General features: G+C 41.4%; 2 protein-coding genes and 1 long non-coding RNA gene across 3 annotated transcripts in view; 1 reads left to right on the top strand and 2 right to left on the bottom strand.

Annotated features, from left to right (window-relative positions):
- Positions 1–1737: 1737 nt before the first annotated feature.
- LOC133616119 (sorbitol dehydrogenase-like) lies at positions 1738–25386 on the bottom strand. Its single transcript, XM_061975235.2, has 9 exons — positions 25176–25386; positions 25055–25088; positions 22629–22793; positions 22393–22552; positions 22181–22299; positions 6078–6149; positions 4805–4983; positions 2596–2717; positions 1738–2455 (listed from the first exon to the last, which is right to left on the bottom strand). The coding sequence occupies exons 1-9, from the start codon at positions 25350–25352 to the stop codon at positions 2290–2292; spliced, it is 1194 nt and encodes a 397-aa protein (XP_061831219.1). The 5' UTR covers positions 25353–25386; the 3' UTR covers positions 1738–2289.
- LOC133616123 (uncharacterized) overlaps positions 2304–27189 on the top strand; it is a 36017-nt gene continuing 11131 nt past the window's right edge. Inside the window, exon 1 of the long non-coding RNA XR_009816818.2 lies at positions 2304–2465. This is a non-coding gene — a long non-coding RNA (uncharacterized lncRNA). The remainder of the gene's footprint in view (positions 2466–27189) is intronic.
- LOC140679432 (E3 SUMO-protein ligase ZBED1-like) lies at positions 14541–17187 on the bottom strand. The gene is made up of 2 exons (XM_072914846.1): positions 17050–17187; positions 14541–16427 (listed from the first exon to the last, which is right to left on the bottom strand). The coding sequence occupies exons 1-2, from the start codon at positions 17145–17147 to the stop codon at positions 14777–14779; spliced, it is 1749 nt and encodes a 582-aa protein (XP_072770947.1). The 5' UTR covers positions 17148–17187; the 3' UTR covers positions 14541–14776.

A 27189-nucleotide genomic window follows, 5' to 3' on the forward strand; every position in this document is an offset into this window, starting at 1 on the left:
GAAAAAACTTATTTTTTATCACTGCAACCGTAACCCGGAATAGGTTGATGAAAACCGTACTAATTACGGGAAAACCGGAGTAGTTGGCAGGTATGAGAAGGGCATCTATGTCAACAATATGATTTGCCTGAGTGGCTGGACGGGACAAAAAAAGATGTAGTAAATATGATGGTGGCATAAAGGTTAATGCAGCAACCTGCTTTTTAAATTATTGTATAGAATATTCTAGAATGTGCTTGTCTGGATCATTTATTCCAATAACCACCACACAGTTATCTGCTCCTGCATTATTAGAGTGTGGAAACATATCTCTTTGAGGTATACAGAACATAAATATTCACACGATGAAACTGAGTTAACCATGAAAATAATGCAATTAATTGTGATTAAAATCAATGTCAGCCCTCCCATTTGTATAAACTTGTATAATATATCAGTGGCAAACTAAGAATTCAGCAAAACCTGAGAATATCACAAAAAACAAACAACAACTCTATGGTTACCTCTGACATGGATTCTCCTAAGCTTCACATATATATGAATTTGGAGGAATCTATTCTTAAAACTACCAACAATTATTTCATTAAGATTATATTTTGCTTCTAAAAATGCATAGTTGATGGGATATAAGGGTGGGATTAAAGATGTATATAGAAGATAAAGTTTACTTAAATACTACACACAAAAAAGGTTCAAATACATTAACATGTCAAGGTTGCAGGCAAATGTGTGTGTTTGTTGTTAAGGGGCGATTAACAGTTCTAGACAAGAAGAGTATACGATATCATCATTGCCAAATTTTAACCAAATACAAACTGGTTTTTAAATGCTTGAATAACTCTGCTCCCCAATTGCTCTGCAAGGCAATTACAAGACTGCAAAGTGGTACCAGGTCTACCACCCGACCAATGTCAAAAGGCAACTGTTGCGTTCCATTTCGTAGGACATCTTTTGCCCAAACTGCCTTTTCAATAAAAGGACCACAAGTATGGAACTCTCCACCAAACACTTTGAAAAGTATACCTGCACTTGTCACTTTCAAAAACAAACACAATTATGGCTAGTTGAGCAACAATCTTGTTCCCATGTTTAGTTTTTACTCATTTTTACTAATTGTTTTTTATCTAGTCTGCACTTTGTCTGTGTTATTATTATTATTATTATTATTATTATTATTGGCTTTTAACTCTAGTTTGCACTTTGTCTATATTATTACTATTATCATTATTATCGATTCATTCTATTTTTTATTTTCCTATTTTTATGTTGGATCTGTGTTGTTGTTGTTGTTGTTGGGGACAAGTGTTGTAAATTAGCTTTGGCTACAAACACTATGATGCATACATTGGATAACTGTTTCAGATGTCTATGTTTCTGTATCTGTCCCTATTTCAAACAAACCTCTATAATAATTGTGCTCATGACATCATAAAGGCTCCATTAATGCTTACAAGAAAAAAAAACAATTTAGAAATATGCCACTACAGTAGTCTATTCAGCTCTATAACATAGAAACCTGAATTGCATTGGAATGAAAGTAATTAAGAATATTTCATTTATACATTTTAGGTACATTTCATGCTGTATTCTACTTCACACAGTCAAAATACAATATTATTAATATTCCAATCAATTAATTTTATTGACTTTTAAGGCTACAAACAATGTGCTACCCCACCCTTGAGTGTGACAGCAATCAAGGCAAAAAATATTGACATGTTAAAGCAATGTGTAATAGAATAATGTTGATGGTATTATTTGAAAGAGGGGGTGTTTATATGGTTTAATGCGGCAGGATGCTTTCATTTTGTCATCTTCACAACGTATAAGGCGGGGGTGTTCCATCCATCCATCTTTTGAACATATTGAACTGCTTTAACCTTTTTTACAAAATGATAAAAATGTAAATGGTTCACTGAATTGTTTGTTTTGTTCAGTAAAGTAGTTGGAAAGAGTCTTGACAGTCTGTGTAGATTGTAATTTGATGCTCTGGTTCCCCCTTCTGGTAACAACTAAGCAATGCATGTGGTGTCGTACCATACTAATTACATATTTTAAAAAGTGTAAAATCAGCGTTTAAAGACAAAATTTAAAAAAAAAAGTCCATCTCACAATTTTTTTTCATGATGTAAAATGACATTCAAGGTAATTATTGGTCACATAAAATCCCAAAATTAACTCTTACGGGTATTTCAGTAAACCAAAAGTTGTGTTTTTTCTTCAATTAAGGATAAAAACAAAATGTGACTCAACTGTCCCCCACAGTTTCACTTTAGTGTGTTGGTTACTTTAAGGGTTCTGGTCATTCTGGTCGCACTTCAACATGACCTTTATCCCCAGGCTCTGACGTGTGGTCTCAAAAGCCTGGGCCGCCTGCTCCAGGGGGAAGCGGTGAGTGACCAGAGGCTTCACGTTCACCTTTCCTGACGCCAACATGGCGATTGCCATAGGCCAGCTACAACACAGTAAGCAAGGCATTTGATAGATTATTGGAGACACACTCTTTGCTTATTAGTATTGTGGGATTATTGGAGGCGGTAAAAAAAAATTAGAGGATTTACACAAGCAGCGTCACGACATAATCTGTTAACCTACGTGTTGCAGTAGCGGAAGACGCCTCTGATATCAACTTCTCTGGTGGCCGCGTTGACAAGGGGAACATTAGTCATTTCGGATCCAAGGCCTACCAGCACCACCACGCCTCCTGAGCGTGTCGCCTGGTACAGCACAGAAAAGCAGTTTACTTGGCAGCCTGCAGCTTGTTATATTAGCCTCTGGCACATTCTTAAAATAAAACTAAACAAAAAAGAGCAAAAGGGCATAACAAAAAGAGGTGAAATGTTAATAATAATGATAAACTTTATGCACCTCACTTTGTCACCTACAACACAAAGCTGACATACCCTAGGCAGTATTTATTTACAATATATACTGTATAACTTCTTACCCCGGATTTCCACTGGATGCGCAAGTCAATGTGTTTCCACCCCCTGCGAAGCGATGCCATTCCGAATCCCTGTTGTAAATATACGCTGAGCTGCTATTTTTGCCGGTAGTCTGCAACATGGCGGATCAATTTAGCTCAAATCTGCTTGTGCTGGACAGAAAGTCATGCACAAACATAAAATAATTTTATTTTAAAAATGTCAGTTTTCAAAGGGGATCATATTCTACACTTGTCAAAGGTTCACAGACGTAAATTCACCTCGTTCACACATTGATTCTGGAGGTCTAAAATGTAAGAATCATACTACAGGCATATACCTGGCAGCCATATAGGGGCCTATGTCAAATACCAGCTGATATGGAGCCCAGGGGAGTGGTTAGCAAGAGTGGAATGGTGTGTGTGTGTGTGTGTGTGTGTGTGTGTGTGTGTGTGTGTGTGTGTGTGTGTGTGTGTGTGTGTGTGTGTGTGTGTGTGTGTGTGTGTGTGTGTGTGTGTGTGTGTGTGTGTGTGTGCAACGCTCGCCAGGGACGATGTTACTGTTATGTTGTTGCGTATACTAAAAAAATTAAGTTGTAGTTGTGCAAGGCAAAACTGTCGTCTTTTCCATGAGTCTAGTCAATTGAGTGCCGTCATAGACTCCCACCTGGGAGTATAGATGGACGGCAAAGCTTGAGACGTTCTGCGGGGTTGCTGTTCAGCAGCAACAGAACAGCCGTGCGGATTGCCAGACGGCCTAAAGGCAGCATAACAGCGCAGCCACGGAACGGCGCTTTTCTGCTGCCGTTACACATCCAGTGGAGATCCTGGGTCAGCCTACCTACTTTGAATTGTTTGTTTTAGAATATTACAAATTGTCGAAATGGTGGCTCTCGGCAGGACAAGTTTGGACACCCCTGGCTTACCTAATCATGGTGATGGATGGTTTATCACTATAAAATAATTTGAATGTAGTCCTGCATCAAAGGTGTTGAAGTTGGTGTGATAATAAGAGTGTACACTATAGTATCAAATAGATGAAGTGTGAAATTGGTTACAGAGTAAATAATAATACAGTGGATTGAGTGTGGAACCTGTTTGAGTCGACGCCCCTTGGATTGACTGTCAACATAAGGTGTTGGGGCGGTATAGCTCAGTTGGTAGAGCGGCCGTGCCAGCAACTTGAGGGTTGCAGGTTCGATCCCCGCTTCCATCATCCTAGTCACTGCCGTTGTGTCCTTGGGCAAGACACTTTACCCACTTGCTCCCAGTGCCACCCACACTGGTTTAAAAATGTAAATTAGATATTGGGTTTTCACAATGTAAAGCGCTTTGAGTCACTTGAGAAAAGTGCTATATAAATATAATTCAGTTCAGTTGTAGATATAACCAAATACAGTTATTGATTGCAGATTTACTTGTGACATTTTCACAGAGCTATAAAGAGAATGGGTGATAAGAAATTATTTTGTACACGCAGAAATCTGTCTTTTGGTCGCTAAAAATCTCAGAAATGTTGTTAGGGACTTTGCAGCGGAAACGGGGATAAAAACGACGGTTGACAAATGACTTCTGGTCCTGTGCTGAAGCTTTAAAAATAAACTTCACTTCTATTTTGACATAACCACTAATCTACTTTTGAAAAAACACACAAGCAATAATGACGACGTTGACAATACTATAACGCACATCAATGGATCCACAAATTTTATGTCGACCACTTTTATGTCGACAGAAGTGGTCGACCATATGTGTCATAAATGTCTGCTTAAGTAGTAGGAACAGAGTGGACCGAAATTTGAAGAGTTGGTCAATCTAGACATGTTGTTGACATAAACTCCGGTAGTAATCTACACAAGAAGCAGTACTTGGTGTACTTACATAGATGGCAGTTTGAATACTGCTCTCAACACCACTACATTCAATGGTGATGTGCGGCTGAGCTCCCAGCATGTCCTCGACGCTCTTGGCCAACTGCTGAGGTCCATCCCCTCTCTTCACCCCCAACTGGAAGTCGGCACCCAACTCCTTGGCCATGGCCAGACGCTCGGGGAACAGATCTGAGTGTGATAATGCGGCGGTTAGAGAGAAAAAAAATAGCTTGGTGTGTGTGTTGTTGGTTTTTTTTGTTACAAGGATGATGGTGTTCACCTGTAATCGGAGGTGGGTAGAGTAGCCAGAAATTGTACTCAAGTAAGAGTACTGTTACTTTAGATATTTATTACTCAAAAGTAAGGAGTATTCACCCAAATATTTACTTGAGTAAAAGTAAAAAGTATGTTGTGAAAAAACTACTCAAGTACTGAGTAACTGATGAGTAACCTGTTTTTTTTAATGATAACGCAACAAATAATAATGCACAAAAACATAAAAATAGCAATGAGCAAATTCAGAGCCAGGAATATCTCTAAAACAATAATATATATTAAATAATAGTACATTAGTATAAAAAAAAATGAAGGCAAATTGAGCCACATTAATTTAACAGCCCCATAGGCTCAGTAGGCAGAGATTACAAAGGAAAATAACAAGTTAGCCTTTACGCAAACCATAAACTGATAGGTGTGGGCTGCACCTGGGAATGCACTGTGCACTTCTGATTGGTGTTTCTATGCGTGTGTGTGCGACTGTGTGTGTGTGTGTGTGTGTGTGTGTGTGTGTGTGTCTGTCTGTCTGTCTGTCTATGAGGCTGCAGTGGATTAATAAATGTCCCCACACGATGTACATTTGACAGTGATTCATAGCAGGGAAGCTAACATCAGCTTGCGGTGATGGCCAAAATATCTACTAATGTTACTTACCGTGATGTGCTTCCTCAAATTTGACATTGAGTTCATGTAAGCTTAAGATTGTTGTTGTTTGCCCCTGAAACTTTATGTGCAGTTAATCATGTGACCGCCTGGCTCTGTTTGATTGGTGAAACGCAGGCATGCGATAGATCCTACTTTGAAGGACAAACCAAAACAAACAAAAGCGTGCATTAACAGATCGATAAAAATCAGTAGCGAGCTGAAGGAAGATAAATGGAGCGGAGTAAAAGTAGCGTTTCTTCTCTGTAAAAGTATGTTGCAATAAAACTACTCTAGAAGTACAATTTATCCCAAAAGTTACTCAAGTAGATGTAACTGAGTAAATGTAGCGCGTTATTACCCACCTCTGCCTGTAATGACAACCTGTGCAGCTCCCATTGCTTTGGCCACAAGCAGACAGACTAAGCCAATTGGTCCTGTAGAATAAGAAAAAACGTAATTAGCACACGAGCACAAGCTCTCTCTCTTTAGTAGGGATGTGCTAATCGATCAGCCACTGATCAGCATCGGTTGAAACAGTATGTGATCGCCATTGCTGATAAATGTCTTTTACTGCTGATCACAAGGACTGTATTTATATGTATTTTTAGTCCCCCAGCTGCAAGCGGCTCGCAGTAGCTAATTGTGTGTCCCCATACACAGTGTGGAGCCACTCCCAAATTATAATAATAATCGCTTTCCTAATGGCATAGAAAACCGTATCAAAGTATCATTATAATGTAACATTATCACTGGAGCACGACATTAAACATGTCCAGGGTTCCCTTTGTGTAACTGATCGCCATGACAAGGTAAAATCCGCCACACCTAGGGTATTTTACAAACCCCGTTTCCATATGAGTTGGGAAATTGTGTTAGATGTAAATATAAACGGAATACAATGATTTGCAAATCCTTTTCAACCCATATTCACTTGAATGCACTACAAAGACAAGATACTTGATGTTCAAACTCATAAACTTTTTTTTTTTTTTTTGCAAATAATAATTAACTTAGAATTTCATGGCTGCAACGCGTGCCAAAGTAGTTGGGAAAGGGCATGTTCACCACTGTGTTACATCCCCTTTTCTTTTAACAACACTCAATAAATGTTTGGGAACTGAGGAGACACATTTTTTAAGCTTCTCAGGTGGAATTATTTCCCACTCTTGCTTGATGTACAGCTTAAGTTGTTCAACAGTCCGGGGTTCTCCGTTGTGGTATTTTAGGCTTCATAATGCGCCACACATTTTCAATGGGAGACAGGTCTGGAATACAGGCAGGCCAGTCTAGTACCCACACTCTTTTACTATGAAGCCACATTGATGTAACACGTGGCTTGGCATTGTCTTGCTGAAATAAGCAGGGGCGTCCATGGTAACGTTGCTTGGATGGCAAAATATGTTGCTCCAAAATCTGTATGTACCTTTCAGCATTAATGGCGCCTTCACAGATGTGTAAGTTACCCATGTCTTGGGCACTAATGCACCCCCATACCATCACAGATGCTGGCTTTTCAACTTTGCGCCTATAACAATCCGGATGGTTCTTTTCCTCTTTGGTCCGTAGGACAAGACGTCCACAGTTTCCAAAACCAATTTGAAATGTGGACTCGTCAGACCACAGAACACTTTTCCACTTTGTATCAGTCCATCTTAGATGAGCTCAGGGCCAGCGAAGCCGACGACGTTTCTGGGTGTTGTTGATAAACAGTTTTCGCCTTGCATTGGAGAGTTTTAACATGCACTTACAGATGTAGCGACCAGCTGTAGTTACTGACAGTGGGTTTCTGAAGTGTTCCTGACCCCATGTGGTGATATTCTTTACACACTGATGTCGCTTGTTGATGCAGTACAGCCTGAGGGATCGAAGGTCACAAGCTTAGCTGCTTACGTGCAGTGATTTCTCTAGATTCTCTGAATTCTTTGATATTACGGACCGTAGATGGTGAAATCCCTAAATTCCTTGCAATAGCTGGTTGAGAAAGGTTTTTCTTAAACTGTTCAACAATTTGCTCACGCATTTGTTGACAAAGTGGTGACCCTCGCCCCATCCTTGTTTGTGAATGACTGAGCATTTCATGGAATCTACTTTTATACCCAATCATGGCACCCACCTGTTCCCAATTAGCCTGCACACCTGTGGGATGTTCCAAATAAGTATTTGATGAGCATTCCTCAACTTTATCAGTATTTATTGCCACCTTTCCCAACTTCTTTGTCACATGTTGCTGGCATCAATTTCTAAAGTTAATGATTATTTGCAAAAAAAAAAAAAAAAGTTTATGAGTTTGAACATCAAATATGTTGTCTTTGTTGCATATTCAACTGAATATGGGTTGAAAATGATTTGCAAATCATTGTATTCCGTTTATATTTACATCTAACACAATTTCCCAACTCGTATGTAAACGTGGTTTGTCGAATGTTTGCATCATCAACGGTTATGCAAATTAAATGATGACATCATACTGACCATTTTCCTAGCGCTACAGGTAATTGGCAAGCTGAGGGAAACCCTGATGTTACACACCGAGGGCAAACCAGGAGCAGACATGTTTATAACTAAGCTAACCGCCAAACTAGCTTTAAAAAAACACAAGTAGTAAAGTAAATAAGTAAATAGGAAAACTTAAGAAAGTGTAGATGGGACCACATAGTAGCAGAAAGCAAGCAGATATTAACAGGAAATTAACAAGTAAATTAACGAGTCTAGAGAGAGGATAATATGACAACTGTTGGTGTGTCAGCATTGTCAAAGTCAGTACACAACACGTAAAGGGGAGAGCGGATCGATCCATAAATTGTATCATCCATCCATCCATTTTCTACCGCTTGTCCCTTTCGGGGTCGCGGGGGTGCTGGAGCCTATCTCAGCTGCATTCGGGCGGAAGGCGGGGTGCACCCTGGACAAGTCGCCACCTCATCGCAGGGCCAACACAGACAACATTCACATTCACACACTAGGGCCAATTTGTTTTTTGTTGCCAATCAACCTATCCCCAGGTGCATGTTTTTGGAGGTATCCGTATATGATTAATACAGGAGTGATTAAATCAATATTGTTATTTTCAAAAAAAAAAGTTTGTTGTTGTTTTTGTTCATGTTTACAAACTCAGGGAATAATTCTCTGGAAATAAAAGACTTTGAAGGCAAAAACCAAAGGATTTTAATAAGTAATTGATAGTATTTTTGGCTTTTGTTTAGTTACTATGTACTATTGACTTTGTTTTGATCCAACAATTGTATGTAATACAAGGAAATAAAGAACTAGTCTAAATATTGTGTTGATATTGTTAAACTTGTAATATCATACCACATCAATATTTTTAAAATATACAGTTAAAACTTGTGATCGTATCGGCCAATCTCAAACATGGATGATTGTTATCAGAATCGGCAGCATAAAACTCGGCACATTCAATATTTAGAGCGGCTTAGCTCATGCGAGAGCACTGATGCGTGCCAAAGCAGGGCCCACTCATCCTCTTTTAGTACAATAAGGCAGAGGTGGTCTGGGACCCAGCATGATTCCATGCACATAAACACATGCATGTAGCAGAGTACTAGAATTAACACTCTAAGTAGAAATAAGACCTAAAATCATAAAAAAATCAAGCCCAGTGCACATTCACTCACACGCGATTACATCCGTGTGCTTATGAAAATGAAGTTTAAATAATATAATCACTCCTCTTGAAAGTAAATAATGACAGCTTCAACCTTGAAAATAATATACATTTACAAGTGTTCCGAATGAAACAGGAACTATTACACAAAGTCGGATAAATTGCAGTAAAACAACAGAACAGAAATAATGGGACATGCAAATGGGAGGGGGCACGAATGCACAAGACTAGCAATGGCCAGGAGATGGAGGTGGAATGGTGCAAAAGTTACTCACCGCGCACACAGCCTAGTGCAGGTGTTTCAAAGTACAGTCTAAATGTGCGCCTACCTCGTACCCAACATAGTGGCAATCTTGAATCCCATGAGACAGAACACATAAACATGTACCAGGTAGGTAAACACACACACAGGGCAACTACTACTACTAGTGGAGGATAATAAATAACTAAGTTAACTCTAATCATGTACTTTAAACAGCTACAGTAGTAATAGCTTGTGCAGGTGCAGTGTTGACATAGTTGACTTTTATTTACGTTTATTTACGATTTGGACTGCATAAAAAAAGAAAAACATACTGGATGTGTGCTGGCAAGCTCGGCCCCCTCAAATCAAAGTTTTTATAGTTGAGAAAGTACATTTTAACATACTCACAAAATTAAAAGTTGCCAAAATTATTGGCAGTAGCGGAGAAATCCGCTGAAAAAGGGACACGGTGAATTAATATCTTCCCTCATCTCTGTCCCATGGCTGTGTCATGCTTCGTGAGTCCCAGAAACACAGACCCCTTCCCTCGGCCCCGACGACTAAAAACGATACGAAAATGTTGTCAGAAATTAAATCCAACCAGATTTAATTTTGTCTTGTAGATGGGTGGGACAAGTTTGAAATGTATCCTATTATAGTGTACATATATGAAAGCGGGTGTGGGTTAGCCAATCAGATGCTTTTCCTTGTGAGACGAGGAAGTTGAATTTCTCACAGGCGACGCCAAAACAAAAATGTGTGTATTGAACGTGTTCTACATCGTAATATGTGTACACCTGGGGGAAAGTAAAGAGGACACATTTTATTTTTGACGCTCTATAACGCTCTCTTACAGCGGAGCCAATGGGAGCTCCACTATTCCGCCAATGAAATCGGATAAATAACCAATCAAAACGCTTTACATTTTGTGACTTGAATATTAACCAAGTATTAATGGTATTATTATTATAAACGCTAACGCAGACAAACTATTTATAGTGGCGCAGTGATCACTTTTGTGCCTATGTTTATATCATCGAGTGATCTGCTGCTTCTTCACTTCCTTGCTCCCTCTACGTTTATTCTAGATCATAAATCATACATCTCCCCTGCACAGAAGAAGTGTAAGTATGTATTCCAACACATTGGGACACTAACAGCCATATAGGACCTGGAACTAGTGAGAACAACACAAAAAGCGCTTGTGCAGTTGCCCTTTTAAAATAAATGTTGTTGAATACTTTATTTTACTTTTATCCTTTAGTTTCCCCCCTGAAGGATTTCCACCTTATTGTGGTCAAGGGGCTGCCTACCTCAGTGACTTCAAGAGCTATACCACCTGTACACCTAAACTGTACAGGTGTGAAGGTAGGGGCCTGACAAAGTGCAATCCACTTTTTCAGGTTGGAGTTGGACACATAGCTAACAACCAAATCCAATGAAGAAGGCAATGTTACTACACTGTATTAGCACAGACAAAAGTGGTAAAAGCACTAGTAGTAGTGCACTTCATTCACGAACCATGTTACAAAAAAGATACGTGAGAATAATACATAATGTTGAATATAGAGAACATTCAAAACCTTTTTTTATTGAATCAAAAATATTAAAGTTCCACGATAAGGTAAATTTGCAAACAGCTACAATTATGGACAAAGCAAATTAAAACCTGCTACCCAAGAATGTACAACAATTATTCTCTACAAAAGAGGAGAAATATAATCTTAGAGAAAAAACTAACTTAAAACATTTGTATGTACATACAACACTTAAGACCTTTAGCATATCAGTATGTGGAATTAAATTATGGAATGGATTAAGCAAAGAAGTTAAGCAATGTACTATTATGATCCAGTTTAAGAGGCTGTTCAAATTTAAAGTGCTTCCAAAGTACAACGAAGAAGAATTGTGAAAAATACCTTCAACCTTATTGAAAACTAATTATTCTTCATCTCAGTAGGTTAATCATGATCGACTTAATTATCTATTGAGTGAACTGCTGTACTAATCATTCACTGATATAATTGTGTTAGAAAAAGAAGACCGTGAATGAGCATATGTATTTGTAAATGCTCTGCAGTGGGAAATGGGTAGGATTAATTAAGCTTTGCTTCTTCCTACTCCTTTTCGGGCATGTAAAGAGAAATTATATGAAATTATGTATGATGTATTATATTGTAAGTGTTGTCATGTTCGAAATAAACAAAACTCAATCAAATAAATTCAAAAAGTAGCCCTGTGTGTGTGTGTGTTAAGTTGCTGCGTGATGGTTATAGCGCCATTTATTGTATGATGAGTCAGACTGTTTCTGTTAACAAGTTATTTGCGAGTTTTGGCTAATGCCTGCCCAAAGAAACAGCTACTTCCTTTAACAGAACAACACAAAAAGCGCTTGTGCAGTTCCCCTTTAAAATGAATGTTGTTGAATACATTATTTTACTTTTATTTTTTAGTTTCCCCCCTGAAGGATTTCCACCTTATTGTGGTCAAGGGGCTGCCTACCTCAGTGACTTCAAGAGCTATACCACCTGTACACCTAAACTGTACAGGTGTGAAGGTAGGGGCCTGACAAAGTGCAATCCACTTTTTCAGGTTGGAGTTGGACACATAGCTAACAACTAAATCCAATGAAGAAGGCAATGTTACTACACTGTATTAGCACAGACAAAAGTGGTAAAAGCACTAGTAGTAGTGCACTTCATTCACGAACCATGTTACAAAAAAGATACGTTAGAATAATACATAATGTTGAATATAGAGAACATACAAACCCTTTTATTGAATCAAAAATATTGAAGTTCCACGATTAGGTAAATTTGCAAACAGTTAAAATTATGTACAAAGCCAACTAAAACCTGCTACCCAAGAGAGTACAACAATTATTCTCAACAAAAGAGAAATATAATCTTAGAGGAAAAACTAACTTAAAACATTTGTATGCACATACAACACTTAAGACATTTAGCATATCAGTATGTGGAATTAAATTATGGAATGGATTAAGCAAAGAAGTTAAGCAATGTACTATTATGATCCAGTTTAAGAGGCTGTTCAAATTTAAAAGTGCTTCCAAAGTACAAGGAAGAAGAATTGTGTCACGGTTGGTAAAACTGGTGGACCCAAATGCAGAAAAGACAAGCAGAATTAATGTTCAAGGGTTATTAATAAAACCAGAAGAAAAGGAGGGTGCTTGTAGTCCTTGGCTTTGCAGTCCAGGAGAGCACACTGAGGCTTGCAGGCAGAGGCTTGCAGGCAGAGGCTTGCAGGCAGAGGCTTGCAGGCAGAGGCTTGCAGGCAGAGGCTTGCAGGCAGAGGCTTGCAGGCAGAGGCTTGCAGGCAGAGGCAGGCACACACGGCAGGTAGGGAACTGAAGGCAGAGGAAAAAACAGGGGTAGAATGACGAGCCAAAAAACACAAAAATGGCAGATTCGCAAGAATATCAAAAGTGCTAGTATTCTAGAACAAACGGGCAAGAAGCGTTACCACATGTAGAAAGGTGAAACGATCTGGCGATCGCGCCGAGTGAAGTCCAAACATTTGTAGGCTGCAGGTGGTGAGTGATTAGGGTGCTGGGATCAGCTGTGCCAGGCTGAGAGCTGGAGCCAAGCCTACGCCCAAAACACGCCCACTCTCCCAAAGCCACACAGAGACAAACAGACACAGACAGAGGCTGTGACAGTGCCCCCCCCTCAAGGAACGCCTCCAGGCGATCCCCCAGGCTTGCCCGGGTGACTGCGGTGAAAGGCCAAGATGAGGGAAGGGTCCAGGATAAAGCTGCGGGGCACCAAGCAACGCTCCTCAGGTCCATACCCCTCCCAGTCCACCAGGTATTGCAGACCTCTACCCCGACGGCGCACATCCAGCAGCCGCCGGACCGTGTAGGCTGGGTGATCGTCGATGACATGGGGGGGGGGCGTATCAGGGGGAGACAGTGGGCTGGTCGAACCAGGCTTCAGTTGGGAGACATGGAAGGTGGGATGGATCCTCCAGCGTGCAGGTAATTTGAACTTAACTACTGTTGGATTGATGATGGAAATTATTTCATAAGGGCCAACATACCGGGGTGCAAGTTTCTTTGAGTCCACCTTCAGAGGAAGGTCTCTAGAGGAAAGCCACACCTGCTGACCTGGCTGGTATACAGGTGCCGGACTTCGGTGTCGGTCAGCATATCGACGATTTCGGTCCACGCCGCATCTGAGCCTGGACTGAAGGTACGGAGATGTCATCCTCCTCAGCAGGAAACAACGGAGGGAGGTAACCTAAGAATACCTCAAATGGTGACACTCCCGTGGCCGCACAGGGTAATGAGTTGTGGGCATACTCAACCCATACCAGGTGGGTGCTCCAGAAGGAGGGGTTCTTAGCAACGACACATCGGAGGGCCGCTTCTAGGTCTTGATTTGCCCGTTCCGTTTGCCCATTAGACTGAGGGTGATAACCCGAAGTCAGACTCACAGTGGCTCCAATGGCCCGACAGAAAGCCTTCCAAACCTCCGAAATAAACTGAGGCCCTCTATCCGAGACCACATCTGAAGGAATTCCATGCAGACGGAACACATGCTGGACCATGAGGTTGGCTGTTTCCAGGGACATGGGGCGTTTGGGTAGAGCCACGAAATGCACTGATTTGGAAAATATGTCCACTATAGTGAGGATAACAGAATTTCCCTGAGAAGGCGGGAGGCCAGTGACAAAGTCCAGTGAAATATGAGACCAGGGGCGGCTTGGGACTGGCAAGGGATGGAGTAGGCCAGCAGGTGGTCGATTGGAGGATTTTTCACGGGCATACACAGTACAGGCACTAGGGCTGCAGCTAAGGATTATTTTTCTATCGATTAATCTATAGATTATTTTTTTCGATTAATCGGTTAATCTATAGATTATTTTTTCGATTAATCTATAGATTATTTTTCCTTTTACCGATTTTTTTTTTAAATTTAAAATTAAGATGAAAAAAATAAATTTAGGCCAGTTTTTTCAAAAGGCATGGCTTTTATTTACAAAAAAAAAAAGTATGGCCACTCAGTCAACATTGAAAACATGGCAAAACATTCTGTAACACTGTAAACATTTGTGCCAATCTAAATATTCTGGAGCACTGTAAACATTAAGTATTGCTTTTAAAATGTGCAAAATAAACATCCAGTCCAACACAGTACACTATAACCAATTCTACTCATTCCAGTGAGTGACTAACAGTTGTAATGAAGAAAGGTTAGCATGTCTACATGCTCTGGGGTGAGGCTGGTTCTTTTCTTGTTTACAATATTCCCAGCAGCTGAAAATAGGCGCTCAGAAGGGGTCGATGTGGCTGGAACTGAGAGGTAAGACCGAGCCAGCATTGCCAGATTTGGAAACCTTGCCTGATGTTCTTTCCACCATTTTAATGGGTTTTCATCCTTGGAAATGGGGGATTCTCCAAAATAAGACACTAACTCGTTTCTGACCATTTCAGCATCATTACTGTCATTGTTGTCTTCCTCATTGTTGCTGAGTTCATCTGAATCTGAGCCAAGAAGTGTGTCTAGTAAAGATACAGGCCGCCTGTCAGCATCTGGTCTTTCCACTTGCATTGCTGTGCCCTGTTGAGCGTGTGTCTCCTTTTCCCTTCTTTTCTCCTCCAGAACTATTGCATGCAGCTTGTATTGAACTTTTAAACACTCATCTGCAGTCAGGAATTTCAGCTTCCTGAATCGTGGGTCAAGTGCAGCTGCTAATATGCACACATTTGGTCCATCATCTTTGAATGTGGTCTCGGCTTCCCACCTGGATGTTATCTCACGTGCAGCAGTGACCTGGAAACACTTGATTGATGCATTTTCAAAAGCAGTTTGTGTAGCCTTCCGAAGCCCTTTTACCAGCAGAGGGACAGCGGAAACTGTTACATAAGATTCTCCACTCAGGTACACAGTTGCACATTCAAAAGGTTTCAGAACTTGTTCAAGTTCTTCAAGCAAGCTCCACTGGTCAGCCTTAAGATCCAGAAAATGCTTCCCTCTTTGAGTGACCTCCGGATCTGACAGAGTTGCTGTTATTGGCCACCTCTGCTCAAGCAGGCGACTAATCATGTAAAAGGAACTGTTCCATCTCACAGACACATCTTGTATGAGGCTGTGGTCTGGAGAACCCATTTGTTTTTGCTTAAACTTTAGTTTTGTACTGGATAGCTCACTTTTTCTGAAGTGCTCGACCAAACTTCTTGCTGCTCCTAAAGCTCTGCTGATGTGGTTGTCCTTTAGAGCATGGTTAACTACAAGCTGTAGAGTATGGCCAACACATCTGAGGGATGAAACACCATGTCTTTCCTCAAGAACTCTTAAAGCTGCAACAACATTTGCAGCATTGTCATGTACAATGACTTGTACTAGTTTTATGTTTATTTCAAACTTATTGACAACATCCTCAATCCAAGAGGCAATGTTTTCTGCAGTGTGCTTTTCATTGAGGGGCATTGTTGTCAAGTTAATTGAGGCAAGCTCCCACTCATCATTAACAAAGTGAATGGTGACACCAAGGTAAGCTTCAGTGGCCATACTTGTCCATGCATCAGTTGTGAGTGTCAGTTTTCCTTTCACATTTTTCAGGATTGCTTTGACTTCATTCATTTTCTTTGTGTATTTTTGCTCCATAAGCTTAGTGAAGTGGGTTCTTGATGGTAGTGTGTAGCCAGAGTGAAACCGTTTGATCATTTTTTGAAACCCTTCCCCTTCTACCATATTTAATGGCCTCATGTCTATGACCATCATTTCCAGGACACCATCAGTCAGGTCAGCGGCCACTTGGGGTGTGCATTCAGTCCCATGCCTCTTTGGAAAAAAATCCTGGACACTGCTTTGTCGTTTGCTGCAACATAAGAGACAACAATTAATTTTCATTTTAAATATACCCAAATACAGCTTACTTTAATACAAAAGGTTAATTAAACTACACACATTATCTTGTTAAATTGGGTTAATAACACAACGATAGTATGATTAAAGTGAAGTTAATTGTTCGTTTGTACATAGTATATGTAACTGTTAATGTTGTAAAAGGTATTTGCACAACTTAACGTTAGCGTTAAAGATAGTATATGTAACTGTTAATGTTGTAAAAGGTATTTGCACAACTTATTAACGTTAGCGTTAAAGATAGTATATGTAACTGTTAATGTTGTAAAAGGTATTTGTACAACTTATTAACGTTTGCGTTAAAGATAGTATATGTAACTGTTAATGTTGTAAAAGGTATTTGCACAACTTATTAACGTTAGCGTTAAAGATAGTATATGTAACTGTTAATGTTGTAAAAGGTATTTGTACAACTTATTAACGTTAGCGTTAAAGAGGAGCGCGTCTTTGTAAACACTGAACAGGCACGCCAAACGCACCTCTCAGAGCAAAACGGTGCTTTAGTTTATGAATTTACAACGCAGATACAAATAACACATTCATGTTTTTGTGTAATAATGACAACGTATACTCACGCGGATGATTGACTCGTTGATGGTGATGGGAAGAACGCTGTCGGATGTTTTCTTTTTAGATGCTCGTTCATAGCCGTTGTGCTGCTGTGATACGCCATTTCCGCTCGACACAGTGTGCATAAAACATTATTAGGCCGTTTATTAAAATACTCCCACACTTTTGACGACTTTTGGCGTGTTTTTTTCCCCTCGCTCGCATTGTTTGCTCTGCGCTCCGCCATGACAGTTGTGTGACGTAAATATGCGACGCGCCGACGCACAAAAATGACGTCGACGTATTTACGTAACCGATGACGTCGACTACGTCGACGCGTCGTTTCAGCCTTAACAGGCACACACGAAGGCACGGGTATCAGCATCCATGGTAGGCCACCAAAAGTGTTGCTTGAGGAGAGTCATGGTGCGGCCAACTCCTGGGTGGCAGGCAAACAGGGAAGTGTGTGCCCACAGAAGAACCTGTGAACGTACAGCGTCAGGCACAAAGAGGCGGTTATGAGGACCATTACCCGGGTCTGGTTGGTCTTGCTGAGCCCTTCGGATCACCGACTCAATCTCCCAAGTCACTGCGGCCACCACACAAGACGCCGGAAGGATAGGCTCAGGACTGGTGGGACCCTCAGAAATGAACTGACGTGACAGGGCATCCGGCTTGACGTTGCGGGATCCTGGACGGTAGGTCAGTGTGAAGCGAAATCGACCAAAAAACAAAGCCCCACCGGGCCTGACGGGAGTTGAGGCGCTTGGCAGACTGAATGTAGGTCAGGTTTTTATGGTCTGTCCAGATGATGAATGGGTGTTCTGCTCCCTCAAGCCAGTGCCTCCATTCTTCCAGAGCGAGTTTGACAGCCAGCAGCTCCGTTACCTACATCATAATTGCGCTCAGCAGGTTCTAGCCGATATGAGAAGAACGCACAAGGATGGAGCTTCTGGTCCTTGGCAGAACGCTGGGATAGTACTGCCCCCACTCCAGACTTTGAGGTATCAACTTCCAAGATGAACTGACGTGAGGAGTCAGGATGAATCAGGACAGGGGCTGTGGTAAAACGTCTCTTAAGCTCCTTGAAAACTGCCTCAGCCTCTGTTGTCCAAGTGAATGGGACAGACGGAGATGTGAGTCTTGTGAGGAGTGCGACCACTTGATGGATGAACCGGCGATAAAAAGTTTGCAAAGCCAAGAAAGCCCTGGAGACGTTTAACTGAGGTTGGTTGAGGCCAGTCCACCACAGCTCGCACTTTTTCGGGGTCTGCCTTCACCTGACCACTCTCAATGATGAACCTTGTGGACTGAACATGGAACTCACATTTTTCTGCTTTGATGTGGAGCTTGTTCTCAAGAAAGCGCTGGAGCACTTGTCTGACATGAACAACATGTTCCTCCGGGTTGCGGGAGAAAATCAGGATATCATCCAGGTACACAAAGACGGAGCAATTAATCAGGTCTCGGAGGACATCGTTCACTAGAGCTTGAAAATGACCAAGGGGAGTCTTAAATGCTGTTTTCCATTCGTCACCAGCTCGGATTTGAATCAAATGGTAGGCATTGCGAAGGTCTAACTTGGAAAACACAGTCGCTCCTTGGAGGGGTTCAAAGGCAGATGCCAGCAAAGACAGTGGGTATTTGTTTTTAATGGTGATATTATTCAACCCTCGAAAATCTATACAGGGACGTAGAGTGCCATCTTTCTTACCCACGAAAAAAAAACCTGCACCGAGTGGGGAAGATGAGGGTCGAATAATGCCTGCAGCCTATGAGTCATGGATGTACTTTTCCATCGCCTCTCAGGGCGCGACAGGTTGTATAACCGACTGGAAGGCAGGGGAGCTCCTGAAAGCAGGTCAATGGTACAGTCATAAGGGCGGTGCGGAGGGAGGGACAGTGCGTGTTGCTTGCTGAAGGCCTCTTCTAAGTCATGGTAGACGGAACCTTGGACTGATCTGGGGGCTCTGCGACAACTGGAGAGACTGTGTCCTCAGCAGGGGAGCGGGCGGGCAGACCGCAGGCTGGTGAAGAGACAGTAGGAGCTTTAGCTCACCACTTTGGCTGCAGCCCAGTCAATGTGAGGATTGTGAAGTCTTAACCAGGGCTGACCAAGGACTACAGGAACACGGGGAGAAGAGATTATGTTGAATTGAATTTGGTCAAGATGATTACCGGAGACAAGGAGGTGCACAGGGTCGGATCGGTGAGTGACACGGGCAAGGAGTCGACCAGTCAGGGAATTGGCTTGCAAGGGTGAGGGAAGTGACTCGATGGTAATGCCCACTTGGGAAGCAACGTCGGCTTCCAAAAAGTTCTCATCCGCCCCCCAGTCCACCAGAGCAAGGAGAGACAAGGACTGGGATTGCCAATGGAGAGTAGCAGAAAACTGCATTCGGCATAGGGACTTAGGGGAGGAGACAGCTTGGCTCACCAGAACCCCCACTGTTACTGGTGAGCCTACTCCTTTTGGCCGCGTAGAACAGGTGGCAAAGAAATGGCCAGGTTGACCACAATAGAGACACACCCCTGCCCTCCTTCTGCGGAGGCGCTCTTCAGGTGTAAGGTGAGCCCGGCCCACCTGCATGGGCTCCTCAACAGGGGAACTGGAGGTTGAGGCTGTGCACATTGGCAAGTTGGGCTCGGCCGGCCTGGGTCTAAAGCTGGGGGGTTCCGATGACCTGCAAGGAACAGGGTCAGCTTGCTACTGGGCCATCTGGTCAGAGATGTTGATAGCTGCAGTAATAGCTTTGTCTAGGGACAGCTGCTCATTCCTCAGAGCAATCTCCCTTCCAATGACCCGACTAAGCCCATTCTGGAAAGCAGTGAGAAGGGCCTTGTCATTCCAGCCAGACTCCACAGCTAGGGACCGGAATTCACAGGCAAATTCTCTTACTGAGCTTTTCCCTTGACGAAGTCGCAACAACTGCTGACCTGCTTGCTGCCCTCGTATGGGGTGGTCGTAGACCCGCTTCAGTTCTGTAGATAGTGCAGCAAAGGACTGGACTGCAGGGGATCCTTGCTCACGAAGGGCATTAAAATAACTCAAAGGGGGCTCCTGTAGCAGGTTGGCTACGTAAGCGATTTTGGCTGCCTCACGGCCAAAGCGAGAGGGCTGAGCATCAAAAGCAAGCTGGATCTGACTTAAAAATTCACGACAAGTGCTAGGATTGCCAGAGTACTTATCAGGCGGGGGGATGTGTGGCTCTGCAGCAGGGACAGCAGGGGGTGCAGGTGATGCAGGTGGTTCGGGTTGTGGTTGAGCTTGTTGATTGATGAGAGTGGTGAGCTGGGTGGAAACGCGTGACATCTGGTCAATAAGTTTCTGTAGTGGTTGGTCATGGTTTCCCAAACGCTGTCCTTAATTGGCAAGGGCCTCTCTCACATGGTCAAAATCTGCTGGATCCATTGAAAGGGCCAGATCGTTCTGTCACGGTTGGTAAAACTGGTGGACCCAAATGCAGAAAAGACAAGCAGAATTAATGTTCAAGGGTTATTATTAATAAAACCAGAGGGAATGGAGGGAGCTTGTAGTCTTTGGCTTTGCAGTCCAGGAGAGCAGGCTGAGGCAGGCACACATGGCGGGTAGGGAACTGAAGGCCGAGGAAAAAACAGGGGTAGAATGACGAGCCAAAAAACACAAAAATGGCAGATTCGCAAGAATATCAAAAGTGCTAGTATTCTAGAACAAACGGGCAAGAAGCGTTACCACATGTAGAAAGGTGAAACGATCTGGCGATCGCGCCAAGTGAAGTCCAAACATTTGTAGGCTGCAGGTGATAAGTTGATGGCAGGCAGGTGAGTGATTAAGGTGCTGGGATAAGCTGTGCCAGGCTGAGAGCAGGAGCCAAGCCTACGCCCACTCTCCCAAAGACACACACAGAGACAAACAGACACAGAGACTGTGACAAATTGTGAGAAATACCTTCAACCTTATTGAAAACTAGTTATTCTTCATCTCAGTAGGTTAATCATGACCGACTTAATTATCTATTGAGTGAACTGCTGTAGAATCATTCACTGATGCACTTTTAAATACTTGGGCGTAACCTTGGACAATAAACTCACTTTTGATCAGCACACCACGGACATTCAAAAAATAAGTAAACAAGACTGTCAGCCATCCGAAAACTTAAAGGACTATACGTTGCACCTCATCTCCTGTTATTACTTTACCAAAGCATTGTTCAACCCATCCTTATGTACTTTTCCACATGTTTTTTCATCATGCTTTCTGTAACCTTCCAGACCAAACTCGCACGCATTACAAACATTGCAGCTAAAATCATCGGCCTACCCACACCCAACATTTCAGATTTAAACCACAGGTCCATCACTCGACTGGCAAAAACGATAGTCCAGGATATCAGTCACCCACTACACCAATACATAATCCCACTACCATCAGGGCGCAGGTACAGAACCATCAAATTCCGGAGGGCCCGCCTCAGGAAAAGCCTGACCCCTGCAGCTATAGCCGCCCTTAACAGCTAGCCCGGCCGAACTGTCTGACAAGCATATAAATGTGTTGGTCATGTATGATGTATTTTTGTTATTTTTGTTTTGTGATGTGTAATGTTTATTGTTTGAATGTACGGCAGTGAAAATGAATTTCCCCAACGGGGACCAATAAATCTAAATCTAATTGTGTTACAAAAAGAAGACCGTGAAGGAGCATATGTATTTGTAAATCCTCTGCAGTGGGAAATGGGTAGGGTTAATTAAGCTTTGCTTCTTCCTACTCCTTTTCGGGCATGTTGTAAAGAGAAATTATATGAACTTATGTGTGATGTATTATATTGCAAGTGTTGTTATGTTCGAAATAAACGAAACTCAATCAAAAAATTCAAAAAGTAGCCCTGTGTGTGTGTGCTAAGTTGCTGTGTGATGGTTATAGTGCCATTTATTGTATGATGAGTCAGACTGTTTCTGTTAACAAGTTATTTGCGAGTCCCCTTTTGGCTAATGCCTGCCCAAAGAAACAGCTACTTCCTTTAAGCAGGTATTTTTTAATAACCCCTACTAAATGTCAAACTGGATTCCTTACAAGTGCTGGCATGATCCAGTCAAACTATTTAATATGATAACCCTATGCTACGGGATGGACTATTGCCAGAAAAACTAGTGAGTGACTTGTTATGATGATTGTTGTACCTGCGCCACAGATGAGTACGGTGCTGCCGAGGGTCATGCCGGCCCTGCGACATGCGTGGATGCCCACAGACAGCGGTTCGATCAAAGCACCCTCCTCAAATGTCACATTATCAGGCAACCTGAAGAGGAGAAAAAAAGGATGTGTAGCAAAGTTTAAGTAATAGCGTTGCATTTAGACCACAGGAGCATTGTTAGGCCATTTTAGCGGTTACTTGTAGCAGAAGTTGGCATTGTGTGTGTAGTATCTGCACAGGTTGCCATCATCGGGCGGGGTGGCACAGAAAAAGATGGTGGGAGACAAATTGTAGCGTCCGTTTTTGAAAAACTCATCTATCTCTCGGGGCACACCTGGCTCGATGGCAACTCGGTCGCCTGAAAAATAATGAGGATGACAAATACAGATGTGTGGCTTTACACAGAATTTGCAGGAGTATTTCAGCTCACTCACCCACTTGAAGGTGTTTGACCGCCGAGCCGACTTTTATCACCTGACCCGCTGCCTCGTGTCCCAACACCATCGGCTTTGTGAGCACAACGTCTCCGATGCTGCCGTGCTGCCAGTAGTGGACATCTGAGCCGCAGATGCCAACAGAGTGCATCTGAAGCAAAACCTCTGAAGTCAAAGCACAAAACCGCCATTGTTAGAATCGCTTCAGTATACAGTATTGTGCAAGTGCAACCTCCAAATGTGAACCAATAGATATTCAGCCTAAGCTTTTTCGGAAAAAATATGACTTAAATGTTGTACAAAGCGTGACGTCATGGGTAGAAAGATCTACAATCCGGTTAGCGTCACTGGATTAACTTTGTTTTTGTGTGGCTATTTCTTCAAAGACAAATACAGTCATCCCTCATTTCCATCCATCTATTTTCTACCGCTTGTCTCGTTCGGGGTCACGGGGGCGCTGGAGCCTATCTCAGCTGCATTCGGGCAGAAGGCGGGGTACACCCTGGACAAGTCGCCACCTCATCGCAAGGCCAACACAGATAGACAACATTCACACTCACATTCACACACTAGGGCCAATTTAGTGTTGCCAATCAACCTATCATGTATCGCGGTTAATGGGATCCAGGCATGACCACGATACATTCATTTCTTCGAAGTTAAATAATTTCACAGCTAAAGAATATAAAACTGTTTACGGTCTTTTCAATAAGGTTTTAACCATTATGAAAGTCCTCTACAAATTAAATTGCATTCTTTATTCACCTTCACAGTCTTTTTAATTCAATACAGTAATGCTTCCTGAGGCTGAGCCAATCAGTGGTGATGATATTGAACCGCACGCTCTGATTGGTTTGGTCTCCCCTCATGGCCATAGTACTGTTGTATTTCTATATTATTAGATTATTTAGCCTTTAGTATGTTTGAAATTACTTAATTTAAACTTTAAACACATCCCCCAAAAAATCTGTGCTGTAGTGAAGCTGCACAATTTGAAGCATGTGGCAAGAAACAACCATATAAAGAATTAAGAAGCAACAGTTTGGCCCTGGAACAGATCATTTAAATTCCCAGTAATTGTCAGTAGTAGATGGAAAAGTGCATGCAGCTGCTTCTCCCTACTAGTGCACTCCTTTTTGGACAGGTTGACTTGTATAAATGTAACATTAATGACTGACATTATTAATATGTCTAAAACAACTAAAACGTTGACCGTGAATATGTATTTCCTAATAAAAATGTTGAAAGTAGGGCTGGGCGATATATCAATATACTCGATATATCGCAGGTTTGTCTCTGTGCGATATAGAAAATGACTATATCGTGATATTCGAGTATATGTTCTCACGCAGTTGCCTTTAGCTGCTGGCATTACACTACAGGCTCTTCTCACTCTTTCTTGTCTCTCCTTCTCACAGACAAGCGCACCTTCTTACATACGTCACATACTGTCGCGTCATACGCCCTCGCATGAGAGGTAGCAGCATGGGTAACATTAGCTGTGATGCTAGGGGAGTAGTAATACGAGAGAAAGAAGGTGCAAATCTGGTAACAAATGAAGGAAAAATTAATTCCTAAAAAAAACAGCACGGGGTCCATCGTCTGGCGGTGGTTTGGCTTCAAACAGGAATATGTCGAACAAGTGTGCGACAAAAGCGTAGTTAGAAAAAGTAGCACCTACTACTAATGTGTAGCATCATTTGAAAAGTCACCCGCTAGAGAATGAAAAGTGCTTGAAACTGCATGTCAACATCTCCGTTCGGTGCCACACCCACAAAATGCAAAGCAACCATTTCCAGATCGTATGAAAAAAATAGTCAACAGAATTTAATAACGTCCGTAGTAACCTACCACATAGCAAAGGACATACACTATTTGATTTCCTATTATGCAGCTCATTTTTATTTGACAGTCATTGAAATATCTTGTGAAAAAAGTGCACTTTAATTTAGTGTTGTTTTGATATGTCATCTTAGTGACATCATGCACAAAAGTGCACTAATAGCTTGTTTTAAAATGTCTCTGACAATCTTGCACTTTCTGTTTTGAAATGACATGAATGTTTGTGCCACTGCTTAATAACTGTTTAATAAATACAGTTTTGGTAAATTTACTTAATTGTGGTTTCTCTCTCTGCATGAAAGTTTAAAATGAGCATATATGAATGCAGTATGAAGAAGAATGTTTTTATGTAGACACATAGAATCATCATACTGCTGTGATTATATGCATCGAGTGTTTATTCAAGGCTAAGGCAAAATATAGAGATATATATCGTGTATTGTGATATGGCTTAAAAATATCGAGATATTAATAAAAGGCCATATCGCCCAGCCCTAGTTGAAAGTCAGAATTTTGGTGACGCGTGAGTGGTAAACTACCGTCAGAAAGATGGTTAATGAAAAAAAAAAAAGTGTAATTCGTACCATTTGGCCCTGGCTTGGGGACAGGTCGCGTTTCCTGGGGACAAGAGCAAATATTTATCGATCCCCTGCACATACACACCTAAATCACAATATTCGTTATTTTTTATGTGGGAGCGCGTACCAGTCTGAGGTCTCCCTTAGAATGTAGCACCACGGAGAGATTGTTCAACTCCATGACAGTCGTCAAAAGCGTGGAAAGAAGCGACGTTGAAGAGAGTGGATGTGCTGCTGGGTTACTAATGTCATGCTGCTGATTGTCAAAAGTACATCCCAGGACTGTTTGGTGGGTTGGTACCATAACAAATACGCCATTGGCTCAACCTGCTCGGCATAGTCCACTCATTAGGGGTGGACGACTTTATGTTAAATAAAAGGCGCTTTCAAAATCAACATCACTATATCTCATATCTTAACTATCAATAGAACATGTTCTTGTATATCATGAAATCAATACCAGTTTTATCTCCATGCTGTTCGATATACTTGCTAATACTCCCCCAAAAAATGAGGTTGGGTTATCGCGTCCAGTCGGACCACACCAAAGATTTTCGACGAGGGAGATAAACTATATAAATGATAAATGGGTTGTACTTATATAGCGCTTTTCTACCTTCAAGGTACTCAAAGCGCTTTGATACTACTTCTACATTTACCCATTCACACACACATTCACACACTGGGTGAAGTGTCTTGCTCAGGATACAACGGACATGACGAGGTTGGTACTAGGTGGGTATTGAACCAGGGACCCTCGGGTCGCGCACGGCCACTCTTCCACTGCGCCACGCATATATTAAAATAACATAAAAATGAAATATATATAGTATAATTTTTTTTTTTACACTTTATCAATTAACCAACAAATATTTTTGTCAACTGCATGAAATATTATAGAACCCAATAACGCATTACATAAATAGCAGTTCAAATGTTGTCCACGCTTAGGTATTCTGATTGGCTGAAATTAGTACACGTGACGCACCTACCACTTCCGCATGATCCATGCAATCTCTCTTGAATAAACATCCCTGACTAAACCGACAGATATTCTCATTCATTTCCGGTCACTGGAGTCTCATGTTGAGATAGATCGCAAGTGGACTTCAGTTCAGTTTGTCCTAAAATACGTTTTCCTCTCATCTGTGCCTAGTTTTTGCTATTATCTTTATGTGTATATATGGTCAACATACTATACATCCATCCATCCATTTCTACCGCTTGTCCCTCTTGGGGTTTTATAGACATATTTTGTAATTATTATTTTTTAAAGATATACAATACATAAAAAATATCATTTCATATAGTAAAAACAAATGTTTTAACCCTAGGGGACTAAGGTTGAATTTGTTGTCCTTTCAGTACAATTGTGGCCATATTTTATGTTAAACATTTATATTAGAAAATGTTTTTTACTTAGGCTATTGAACAATACCACAAAGCCAAACAGGAAAGGCATTCATTTTAGAAAAGGCTTACATTTTTTTTACATTGAAATAGTTATCTTAAATCTCTCAATCAACTTCAGCCCCACATCATGAAATGTTTTATTTTTTATTATACTTTTTATTTTGACCCTTTCAAGGTTTTTTGCTCAAATTCCACCCATGCATCTATTCCATCCATTCATTTAGTTTACATTTGCAAAACAGAAGTTATTTTACTAATTTAAACCCATGACATCTGATCTAAATCAAATTAAAATGCATTACATGTTTGATATGTTTCTTTAGGACTAAAGTTTTTAAAAGATTTGAGCAAAATAAGTTAAAAAAAAAGAAATGTAAACATTTTTTTAAACGTTTTATGCCCTTCAAAAACGTGTGGACTTGTATATCCCAGCTGTTTGGCTTTGAAGTTAATTAAAATTGAATGTCCCATAGGATTAAATGTTGGTTTTGTCTGCAAGCGCATCCCACACGTATGTGAGTAAAAGAAATATTCCCAAGTTACAGTGACAGAAAAAATACTATTTGTTAACCACCACCATGAATCAATAAATGAAAAACACAAAACAAGAAAAGTAGAGTTATCCTTGTCACATTTATATTTATCAAGTATGTACCCACTTTGTGTAACAAAATACAGTCTGCTGACACCTTCATAAACAAAGACAATTTCATTAATGAATCAATTAC

This window comes from Nerophis lumbriciformis, linkage group LG15, assembly GCF_033978685.3.
Source record: "Nerophis lumbriciformis linkage group LG15, RoL_Nlum_v2.1, whole genome shotgun sequence".
Lineage (NCBI taxonomy): Eukaryota > Metazoa > Chordata > Actinopteri > Syngnathiformes > Syngnathidae > Nerophis > Nerophis lumbriciformis.

What these genes read in the sequence shown, in the direction of transcription:
- LOC133616119 (XM_061975235.2), bottom strand. Translation starts at nt 25,352, where the DNA reads ATGGTACCAACCCACCAAACAGTCCTGGGATGTACTTTTGACAATCAG. An exon ending in GGTCAAACACCTTCAAGTGG is followed by an intron (nt 22,553 to 22,628) that starts GTGAGTGAGCTG and finishes ATTATTTTTCAG; the next exon opens with GCGACCGAGTTGCCATCGAG. An exon ending in GTCTTCCGCTACTGCAACAC is followed by an intron (nt 2,456 to 2,595) that starts GTAGGTTAACAG and finishes ACTGTGTTGTAG; the next exon opens with CTGGCCTATGGCAATCGCCA.
- LOC140679432 (XM_072914846.1), bottom strand. Translation starts at nt 17,147, where the DNA reads ATGGCGTATCACAGCAGCACAACGGCTATGAACGAGCATCTAAAAAGA. An exon ending in TCAACGAGTCAATCATCCGC is followed by an intron (nt 16,428 to 17,049) that starts GTGAGTATACGT and finishes CTTATGTTGCAG; the next exon opens with CAAACGACAAAGCAGTGTCC.